Genomic DNA, 12,587 nt, shown 5'->3' on the forward strand with positions numbered 1-12,587 from the left:
TAACAGACTGAGCCACCCAGGCACCCCTAAAAGATAACTTTAAAAGAATAATACCAAAAGCTAATTTTTCCACAAGAAAGATAAAACCCAGAAAACAATGAAAAGATAATTCCCAACAGTGGCAAAATAATAACTGACAGGCATGAATTCTTTTTTCTACCAAAAATATCCCTCAGAAATAAAGACAGGAAAAACTCATAGTTAGGACAACAAAATGTGAAAATCCCATCCTGTAAGACACAGTCCCAGAATTATATTGGTTAAAAACAGGCAAATAACTATACTGGTAAGTTTAAGTCACAAGGAACATCCAAGACAAAATCAATCAGTAAATATATTCATAAAAACTCAGTTATCAATGAGTGAATAGAAATCAAAAGAACATTTTCTGGAGTTTAAAATATGCATCATACACATGGCAACAAGGGATCATAAGTGAGAAAGACACATAAAGTTAAAATATTCTAAACTCCTTAAATTTGGGATCCTTAAAATTTGAGAAATTGATAAACTACGATTTTATAACAGATTTTGTATGTCCACAGTGCATGCTCTAACCTCTAGATTAACTAATAAAAATAGTAAAAGAACATGTAACCAACAAGCTAATGGCAATTGTAATAGAGATACTTAATACTAAAGACAGCAATGTTTACATTTCTATTTCTTGATCTTAACTGTGTTCATGAAAACATTTGTTCACTTTAAAATAGTTCATATACTTGCCAAATTGTTGCAGGTGATTTTATCCTGCTGGATTATATTTTACAGTACAAAAATATAGGGAAAATAAAATTTTCATATAGGAGCTGTTTTCAAAGATTCTAGAAGTCTATTTTATTTTTTTCATGTTTATTTATTTTTGAGAGAGAGAAGCACACAGTTGAGAGTGGGTGACAGCAAGGGGTAGAGAGAGAGGGAGACAGAGAATCCCAAGCAGCGTCCTCCTCTGTCCTAGTGTACCAAACTCACAAAGTGTGACGTCATTACCTGAGCCAAAACCAAGAGTCAGATGCTGAACTGACTGAGCCACACAGGTGCCCCTAGAAAGACTATTTTAAAACTAAAATATAATCCTAATAAAATGTGACGTTTGTAACCAATAGTAATTCCAAAATAATCCAGAAATTCCTGTGAAGTTTGTAAAATTCAAAATTGGAATGACAAGTTCTCCTATTTGCTGCTGATACATAGATGGTCTCTTAACACAAAACAGGCAAAATAAGATGCAAGTTGTAGTGTACAAAATTCTAGTAGCTAGGTAGAGGTCTTGCAACTTTAAAAAAATCAAGAAATAAGAAAAAAATATAGAATAATGGATAAAATAGAAAGAAAATTAAAATGATGTAAACTGAAAGTATACATTAGTATTTATGTTGAAATAAAATCACATAAATACTCAAAAGATACATATTGTCAAAATAGATAAGAAAAAAATCATTTAAATATTGTTTAAGGAGGTGTAAAATCAATGTGATAGAGGAAAATAATTTGAAAGGAAACATATAGAAAAACATAACGAATGAGTACTTGAATATGTATACTTGCTGTAGACATATTCATGCAACTACACACACACACACACACACACATTTCATCAAACAACATTGGTAGACATAAAGAGATACATTCATTGGGATGAAAACAATTTATGCACCAGGTAGGAATAACAATTTTAAATTTATATACACTTATCAATGTTGCCTCAAAATGAACAAAGAAAAAAATATTTAAAACTAGATTAGCCCATTATTGTATTGAGACTTTACTATGCTTTTACAAGAAACTGATAGAGTAATTACATAAGATTTTGGTAAGGATGCTGAAGATTGAAGACCATAATCAATAACATAATTAAATGACAAATATAGAATAATGCACTGAACAACTTCAGATCATGCATCCTTTTGAAAGTTACAGAAAACATTGACCAAAAATTTATTGTATGCAGGGCCACAAAGCAAGTTTTAATAATTTGCCAAGGATTAGCCTCATTATTTTCTGCATGACAAAAAAAACAAAGCTAGATCCTAAGATGCAAATTCAAAAGTTTCGCTAGTAAAATAATCCATTGGAAATAAGGGCATCTCTGAATAAGCTAAGAAACACTTAAGAAATAAAAATTAAAAACATATAATTGGAATGATAGTGAAAAAACATTGTATTAAAAAGGACCAAAAGGGGGAATCTATTTTCTGCATAATTTTAATATTAAAATCTGACAAGGATATATTTTGAATTACAGATATTCTCTCTCATGAACATAGAAATATCATATAAGAAATGTTTTCAGAGAATCCAGAAAAAAATGTTTTCAAATGAAAAGGAAAAATATTAAAATTCATTTCAATACTGGAAATTGAAGCTTTTGATAAAGTTCAACATCCAATTAATAATAAAAATAATAACAACAATGATACTACTATGCATTAGTACAATTTGTAGATAAAATTAACACTTTTCCTAAATATAAGGTCAATATAAATGTATTTCTTGTATTTCTTTATGTCACCAACAATTAGAAAATAAAATTTAAACACTATGCCACTTAATGTCGTTAAAAAATAAAATGCCCAGAAATAAATGTCACCTTTTTTAGGTATCCATTGCCTAATCGATAAATAACAACCTTGAGTAAACTTAGGTTATTTCCTTCCCTGAATCTTTGTTTCTTTGGTTTGTAGGTTATTCAGAGAATTCAAAATTGGATCATTTGAATTGCGACATAAAAATTCAAAAGTCCAAATATAAAGTAATGATGGCATGAGCCATTTTTAGATTTTTTTTTCTTTTAGGTAATATATTACTTTCTTTCTTTTTTTTTTCCTTCAAGGTAATTTCAAAATTTATAGGATACAGTGAGATATTGTAGTAGGAGAAACTCATAACTGGTAGTCCATAGTCACTTTTGCAGGTGAAAGCATTGAAAAACGTGGGCAAATAACACTGAGTCCTTGCTCTTGGATGAGCTGATTGAGCTCCTGAGAATGTGAACATTCACTCCCAAAACTGAAACACTAGTATCAGTTTCCTGGATTGAACTCTCTTCATATTGGCCAGTGACCTTGACTTTTTCCATTGACTTCCCATATGTCCCACCTTTTGTTGATGTGAAAGCTTATTCAGGCGTTTTCTCCAGTTCATGCTCTTCTGTCAGTGCCATTTTGCTAGTCTGGCTCCTCTGTTTTACCCTCTACACGGTCTACCGAAGCTCTATGGCTTTTCTAAGAAATGATTTGGGTGCCATTGATAAATAAATGCTTTCTTCATCTCTAAAATGAAGAAAAATGTCACAATGTCAGGACCCTAAGATTTTATGACTAGATGACTCTCAGATTCCTTTAAATGTGGATTACCTTATTCTCCTGGCATGGAAAGCTATTTGTTGCATTTTTTAGAAAAGGCTAAATTTATAACAAAATGTATCTTTTTTCTGGGTGTCTAAACCCTGTATATAGTATTTTCCTTTTCTTCATACAACTATTACTATTTTCAGAGAACAATCAATCACTAGACCTAGCACCCCTAAGTTCTAATGTGATTTCATTAAGTGATTCTATTTATTATCCTTTAAAGACTATGTTCAGATCTAGCATCATGGTTGTCTTTAATATTACATAATTTTAGAAGTCACTTTAAAATAGCTGGGTTCTTTATATTGCTTGAGCATTTCTTTCTCCAAACATTTGTTTCACAAAAATGAATTAAAATATTTTACTAAGGGAATAAAGTCACTTGACAATATTTTTGGGGCGCTTGGGTGGCTCAGTCGGTTGAGTGCCTGACGTCGGCTCAGGTCACGATCTTGCAGTCCGCGAGTTCGAACCCTGTGTCATGCTGACACAGGGCCTGTTCTATGCTGACAACTCAGAGCCTGGAGCCTGCTTCAGATTCTGTGTCTTCTTCTCTTTCTGTTCCTTCCCCGCTCACACTTTGTCTCTCTCTGTCTAAAATAAATGAACATTAAAAAATTAAAAAAAGAAAATATTGTTTCTTGCACACTTATTTAAAAAAAAAAACAACATTGCCAAACTGTATGGTCAATTTGTATGATTAACCTATTACAAGGGAAATGGTCTGAACCTTCCTATTGTTTAATTTTGCAGTTTTGGTTCATTTAACCTTATGTTTATAGACTTTCTAGAGAAACTTTGTGCGTTTTGATGCAGAGTAGGAATCGGGAACTCTATTTAAATAATAATTTGTGAAATAAGTTTTCCAAAGCACATTTGTATTGCCCAGCTGTACAAGGCTCCTCTTTCTATAACAATCACTTTTAGAATTACAGACATTTTTATTATGGATGCTGTGCATCTACATAAAACAGCATGTGGCCATGGCAAAGAGATTCATCTTTTGTGAAGCAGAGGTTTAAACCACATATAACAGCAGAGTTCAGGTTGATTCATGTATCAATACACCTGAAATACAACAATATATTTCTCTGAGTTAATATAGTTCCCTGTTCCGAAAAAAAAATCTTTTAAGTACCTTGCATGAAAAAAAATACTAAGAAGAAAATCATGCATGCATGAAATTTGAAGTCAGTTCCCAAAGTAAAGTGAATTCAAAATAAATGAGATGGGCCTACACATAAAAACCAAAACATAAATGATGAGGACGATTTCTAGCTTATTTATACCAAATTTTCCCGTGTTTGTATGTGTATTTCATTAGCAGCAATCTTAGGAAATATAACATCTGTTAAAAAAAATGTATTGTCTGATACCAGCCTCCCTCCATCCAACGTGTCAATTATTAACAATATAACTTTGTATGAAAAATGTACCTAGATCAGCAGACATCTTACACTTAGATTTTACAAAGATCAACCTCGTTGAACTAACAAAGGTTGGTATTGTTATTAAATAAATATATGCTCCCATGTGAGATTATATTATAAAGCAAATTCATTGATTACTTTAAAGAAGATACAGTGTGTTCCACAGAACGTTCTTTTACTTTAAATGTTTAGTTAGGATTACCTCATTTACCTAACAGAAGACTACATTATTTGTATAAATCCATGACACTGACTCGTTTGATTTTTTCCCCTTAATAAAGTACTCAAGAAGTAATAGACTATGGAAAACACATTTAAACAGAGGAATATATTTATTTAGTAAACACCAACTATCAACTTGGACTCTCCCTCCCTTTAGTAGAATAAATCTGTAACTGCTTCTCTCAGATCTTTCAAAATAATCAAAGAATTTATGCACTAATTACATAATATGCATATGATAGGAAACATCTAATTTCAGTTAAAAGGAGTGAGAGAAAGCAAATTGTTAATGGATTGTACATCACCAACAAATTGAGCAAACGTCACAGGTAGCAGAGTGTAGATAAATCATTACTGACAAAAGAATAGAAAATATTAATGACAGATACATGGCACTTATCTAGATATCTAGACACTTAAATCTTTTAAAAATCACAAACATGTTAGCTTCTTTTTTTTTAAGTTTATTTATATTTTGAGAGAGAGAGGGAGAATGAACACGAGCAGGGGAAGAACAGAGAGAGGAAGAGAGAGAGGGAAAGAGAGAGAGAGAGAGAGAGAGAGAATCCCCAGCAGGCTCCGCACTGTCAGTGCAGAGCCTGAGGCTGGACTCAGTCTCACTAACCCTGAGATCATGAGCTGAGCTGAAATCAAAAGTCAGACGCTTAACAGACTGAGCCAACCAGGAGCCCCAAACATGTTACCTTCTGAGCTGGGTTTACTAATAAAAGTCCAAGGAAACAATAAATGGAAATCTGTTTACTACTGAAAGAAAAAAAGGTAATCAGTAAACAGAAAAATTGAATATACCTTCTCGCATCAACAGAATATCTCAGAGTTCTAGATGAAAGTAGAGCGACATTCTATGGTTTTGGAGGCATTTTTCAGAAGTATGGAAAAATATTTAAGTGTAGATGTGTCAGCAACAATTCTGTAGGAATTCAAGATGCATGGTTCCCTCTTAAACAAAATGTGGTAATCAGCTCATCATTTGCTATGGACATGAGATCGAGAAATCTTTGAGGAAGATAAATTTGCTACAGTGAGCTTCCTGGCAAATGCAGATTTGAAATTACTGGTATAAAAATGGAAAGTACATTTTGCTAAAGATAACAGTAAGACAGGAAAGATAAAATATAGATTATATCAGTGCTCAACAAATAGAATAAACTTAAGTTAAACACATTAAGGAAATTTAAAATAATGTATAAATTAGTTTCAAATGAGAAAAAAATAATTGTCCCAAAGAAGTAATAAGAGGAAACATAAAATAATTTAGTTGGTTTAAATTGAGTGTTCTCTGTCACTATCTTCCAGAATCACATTCTAGTATAAGAAATGAACTTGAAAATGTGTCCGTAGGTTTTGAGCTATCATCAGCATAATAGGACTCAGAATTAGAGAATGACCATGAACAAAGTGTAGGGGGAGATAGGACATTTCTTTTCCAAAAGAAAAAAAAAATGTACATTTACATTGTTACCCTGAAAACAATCTTGAAAATTTGGTAGTTTTATTTCAGTTTTATATTAAGTACCTGATATGTACAGAATGTAGGTCTGTTCTTCAGATTATACTACACATTTTCTGACCTCCATGGAGCTTTTCATGTACTTGAGAAAAGCTGTCAGATTGTTTCTGATTATCCATCAATTTATTTTCCTATCAAGTCAAAAGCCAATAGCAAGGGAAGAATGATCTATCCAGAGAGTAGCTGTGCTTTAGATGGAAAAGAAGGCAAACATCAAGGAGATACGTAGATTTTCAGTTCATAAAGTAACAGCCTGAAGGGAAGGAAAGAAGTGATGAATGATAGAGACTTCTTGGAATATGTGGGCTGGAAGGAGGAGGCTTTACCTAGGATTTCTTTCTGAGAAAGTACATCTTGAACAAGGATGCCAGGTTGAGAGCCACATGCATATATGGACGAAATGGATCACTTCTATTGCCTGAAGTACTTTTGGCAATGAAATGCGTGTGGACACATGCTTTTCTGGTGTCACTGCCACTGATGATTCCTTTTTAGGACTTTTATATTCGTCCTCATCTGCCAGACCAACTAATGGGCTCAATACTTGGACAGGAATTTACATTTTAACTGTTGCACATAGTGCAGAAAGTGTATTCTTTCACTCAGAAAAGATGGAAATGGGATGAAATTGAGTAAGATGTTTTTAGAAATCATAACAATTTTTGAAATGAACACACTATATTTCCCATATAGGACACACTCTTTTCACAAGCTTCTTGTTGTTCTCTTTGTTCTTAATTTATCTAAGGAAGGGATAGATGAAAGATACCTAAGCATTAGGATACAAAGTTTTAAAAGAGGAGAATATTGTCCTGCTTATTGGTTTGGCCATTTCCTCCTTAAGAGTGTAACGTCTACAGCTATTGGGATTTGTGTTCTGTTCTTCGGTCACCTGGAATGTTTTATTTATGTATTCAAACATTGTCTGCTATATAATGCACAGACTCCAAATTTTAGACTGCTTTCTCCCAACTACCGTATATGAGAAGTATTCCATAAAACTCGGAGTGGTCTGGTTTTGCCTTTGCTACTATTTTAACGGTTAGGAGTCCCATCACAATCCTTTAGGGTCTCCGATTCTTATCTGTAAAATAGAGGGGCTAGATCATGCTCTCAAAAGTTCCCCGAAACAATAAAAACAGTATGACTCCACTGTGTTTGCATGTACTGAGAACCAGGAACACCACAAATCTGTTGTACATGAACACTAGGATATTTATATTTGTACACATGATACTCATGTTTCCCCAAACAGGTATCCATACAAAATCTTGCGACTAATTGGCCCAAGGTACTGTGGGTGATAAAGACAAAAAAATAATAATAAATAAATGTCTGTGCTATGCTAGAAAATAAAGTGTGAATGATTATAAATTGTACTGTAATGTGTTTCCTAAAATCTCATATAAGACAGAGCCAATTAGCTGGTACATTTATTAGTTAAATTTGAAAGCGGGCAAGGTGGATCAAGGGGGCTTTTTAAAATCCTTTTGTGATGACAAATATAATTAAAATCAAAGGAATAAGCACAATTAAGTTTACTATTTAGTATTTGCTTTCTCTCTTTAGGTTATTCATACCATCAGTGCTACTGATAAAGATGATTTTGCAAATGGACCAAGGTTTAACTTCTTTCTTGATGAACGCCTGTCTATAAACCCAAACTTCACTCTGAAGGACAATGAAGGTGAACACGAATTACATATACTTTTTAATCTATGTGAGATCTGCTTTGACTTAATATGGAATAGGCCTGAGCAGTTTTGTTTTATTTTTACATACCCATGAACAGCTTGCAAATCCGCATTCAAAGTCAGTTTGATGTTAATGTGTTATGATCTGTGAATAGCTTGTATTTAAAATTGAGCCATATGTACAAATAACTTTCATTGAGTTTATTCAGAAGCATTCCTTTAAACAAGAAATGTACATGTAATATGCTCTTGGGCAAATTTTAAGAGAAATCTTAGCTGACAAACATGTTTATGAGAGCTGCTTGCAATTGCTAGGAGGTAGAAAAATTTTAAATTAGGAAAAATGAAAAATATGTCCTAGGGACAGTCAGGAAAGGAAATGCAACGTTTGAATTCATCTTGCATTAGCAAGGCTATCATAATGTGGTGTACAAATTATATTTCCTCTTGTTATTATGAATATTTTTCAAACTATGGGTAGAAAATATGCATAATTGCAGAATATTTTGTAAATTTTGAATTACTTTTGCTTAAACTTCTGTATTGTGTGGGAAAAGAAAGAACACCATAATCTAGTACCTAGAGAAGATTCACCATGATTTAGATTCCCTGTTTGGTAGATTTCTCCAGGTCCTGTAAAAATCAATCTTCTGTATGTAAAGGAAACACTAAGTCATTCTCTATGTGCAGTGTTCTGATTTGTATCAACTTTCTTCTTACCCCAAACTATCTTTGATCATGTTTATCTGAATACGCTACTTTTGGAATTTAACACTTGCCTCAGAATCCTTTTAAAGAAACAACAGTGCATCCACTTAAGAGTAAACATATAATTTCCTCTCTATACACTTCAGGGAAAAGGATTTTCAAACACCAAAAAAAAAAAAACAAATGCTGTTACTTAATGTCAACTCACTGAAGCATTATTTCCATCATTCCTAATTCCTTCTTTATATTATCATAACAAGAAGACCAAATTGTACATGTGGCCATAGCAAGATTCATATGAAAATACAAAGCTCGATTGTCTCTCATTTTAACTACCCTATAGTCAGCTCTATGTACGAGAATAAATATTTGTGCATGTTTGTATCTGAAATATTGTATTAGTTGATTATTGTACATTTATTTGCATTTGAATATTCCACTCTACAATCCCAAATATATTTAATGTAAGTATGTTAAATATGTAAAAAAATCTATTACTATTTTCCATATTTCAATATTTGCAAAATTTGGAGAGCATTCAACTTTCTGCCTTAGATTACAATCATATCTAGATATCTATATCTATATCTATATCTATCTATATATTTCAGTTGTTTGTTTTTACATTCCAATAAGGATTTTATTTTATATTTTTAAGTAATTTTCATTTGATGATATAATGAAAATTTGACCTGGATTTAAAGATGGGCATTCAAGTTATTTAACCCATGTAAGTATAAGTCCAAAAATATTTTTAAAAACAGGAGAATTTTAATATTGTTGAGACCCACTCAGTGATTAAAAATCCGCAGACAAAAATACTATATCTGGAATTTGTGAATTTAATGAATGGCTACATTCAAAAGGGCTTAATTCAATCATTTGACTCACCAGTGGTAGGAACTAATTTCCCTCAAATATATACACTCTTGAAAGGATTTATGATGCTGATGTACATATTTTTACATTTGTTTTAAATGTAATTTTTTAAACATTTTTAAACATACATACAAACATTTTTCAATGTAAGCTTTTTAACGTTTGTTTTAAACATACATACGAATGCTTTGTCAAACATGTGAGGCCTATGGACAGTTGTGTAGGGATAAAGATGTTTTAATATATTTGTAAGATTATTTTTTTAAATGTTGGGAATTGATAAAATTATAAATAACACAGGAAACTTTCTTTTGGATAGGTAAAACAGCAGTTTTTAGAAAAAAAAATCAGGTGCATAGCGGAAAGCATGAACTTATGGCAAGCCGATTTGATTATGCTAGATAAGCCACCTAAACTTTCCGAGCCTCAGCTTTTACATCCATAAATTATGCTTTAAAATACCCACTCTGGAATTTTGGGAGAGTTAGTGATACCATATGTAAAGATGGCCTTTTCTATAAACACAAGACAGTTATGGATAATAATATGTAAAGATGAAATTAAAAACAGAATAGCCATACCAAAATGAATGCACTCATACATATATATGTTCACAAGTGCATAAATAATTCTCTGGACAACAACCAGCACAAAAATAAAAAGAGTAAATATAAATATTAACAATCTAAGCCTGCTGAATCCTGGTAGCTTAGCATTTATATGCCCCCAGAACATACAAAATATATCTAAAAGAAACAAAGACAATTAAAATTAGTGTGTGTGTGTGTGTGTGTGTGTGAGCAAGCACGCACGTGCGCGTGCACAGGCACTCACTGCTTACACAAAAGTACACCAGGGAACGGTGGAAGGCAGACCTAGCCTCTGAGCCAGGATGGGTGATCAGGAAGCCTTTGGTTTAGTAGCATCTCCCAAACTACTAAATGGTAAAGACTGAATAGAGAGAAAAAGAGATTTCCAAAATAAGAGAGAAGTGTATATATTATTGTTTACTCTAAGCCCGCAGATCAACACATTAAAAGGTAGACAATGAAATAAAAAAATAAGTCAGAAAGTGAATTTACTCTGAATAATACAAAACACATAAGTGATCAGAAAATATTTTAATAAAAGTATATTTAGGATTCTCAAAATTAAAAAAAAAAATAACATGTTTACAAAAAGACCAAGAAGCAATTAAGTGAAATGAGACAATGAAAGAAAACAAGTGTGTATGAAAACAATTTAAAAATCCCTATGAAATCAATGAATTAATTAAATCCTTATCAAAATAAAACTATAGTTTTTGCATATATAAAAAAGTATATAGAACCATATAAGAAGCATACAATAATTCAGTTTTATATATGTAATTATATATAAACATATAAAACTATAGTTATTGAATATATAGAAAATAACTACATATAGAAATTACATATATACAGAACTACATATAGAAATTTATAGATATTTAGGTATGTATAAAACTACATATATATGTTTATATTCTTAAGTTTATACTGTAATTACAAAGACATATACCTGTATATAAACATATATAATATACGTATATGTATACACATACACATAGACACAGATATAAAGACAGAACAACACAAATTACTAGGCAGCATTACCTCTAGACAGGACACAAAGAAAGTTTAACAAGTCAAATGTAAAATTCATTAATTCAAGCAAAAAAGCTCAGGTAGATCAAAACTTTAAAAATGCCTAAGAACACTTAGCAGATATGGAGTATAACGTGCCTAGAAGAATTAAGAAGAAATTATAGCAATCAACAATATAGATAGGTAAAATTACTTGACAGTTTCTCATACTGAAAATAGATGTGTCCTTACAATGAACATAAACACCAAAGCCAAGCACAAAATCAAATCTTCGCTTGGATATGACAGTTTAAAACTGGTAAATCTCAGGGGCGCGTTGGTGGTTCAGTCAGCTAAGTGTCCTACTTTGGCTCAGGTCACAATCTTGAGGTACACGAGTTCGAGCCCCACTTTGGGCTCTGTGCTGACAGCTCAAAGCCTGCTTCTGATTCTGTGTCTCCCTGTCTCTGCCCCTCCCCTCCCACAGAGAGACTCTCTGTCTCTCTTTCTCAAAAAAAAATTTAAAAAAAAATTTAAAAAAACCCTGTTAAACCTCAAAGATAAAGAGAAAAATCTTTACAGTATCAAAGACAAAATTCAGAATAATTAAAAACAATGAGAATTAGATTTAAAGTAGATTCCTGTGTTAATTTTTTTTAAATTTTCTTTAATGTTTATTTATTTTTGAAAGAGAGAGACCAGTGTGAACGGGGCAGGGGTGAAGAGAGAGTGCGACACAGAATCGGAAGCAGGCTCCAGGCTCTGAGCTGTCAGCACAGAGCCTGATGCAGGGCTCAAACTCATGAACCATGAGATCATGACTTGAGTCAAAGTCAGAAGCTTATCTGACTGAGCCACCCAAGTGCCCCTAATTTTTTTTAAAGCTGAAAGAGGTTGACAAAAACCACGTGCTCAAAATGCTGAAGGAAAATAATTTGCTATTATCAATAACCTTTCCTAGATTTAGTTAAAAATGGTAAGCTATCTAAAATCAAGGAGGACCCCTTAGTTAAGAATTTTTCCAATGTATAAAAAATAAGTTTTTACTGTTCGCTACTGACATTTTGACAAATGTCGTATTAATCTTTGCCTTCAGAATCTCTGCAGAATATAATAAAGAAGAAAAAATCTTGTAATTCATGTTTTATTTCATATGTTAAAGC

General features: G+C 32.2%; 1 protein-coding gene across 5 annotated transcripts in view; it reads left to right on the forward strand.

The window, feature by feature from the left end:
- Positions 1 to 12,587, forward strand: part of CDH18 (cadherin 18) — a 995,271-nt gene that overhangs the window by 957,555 nt on the left and 25,129 nt on the right. For all 5 annotated transcript variants that reach the window (XM_053201933.1, XM_053201935.1, XM_027074610.2 and 2 more), the window contains one exon: positions 8,106 to 8,223. In XM_053201933.1, coding sequence (XP_053057908.1) covers positions 8,106 to 8,223 — 118 coding nt within the window. The remainder of the gene's footprint in view (positions 1 to 8,105; positions 8,224 to 12,587) is intronic.

This window comes from Acinonyx jubatus, chromosome A1 (genome assembly GCF_027475565.1).
Source record: "Acinonyx jubatus isolate Ajub_Pintada_27869175 chromosome A1, VMU_Ajub_asm_v1.0, whole genome shotgun sequence".
NCBI lineage: Eukaryota > Metazoa > Chordata > Mammalia > Carnivora > Felidae > Acinonyx > Acinonyx jubatus.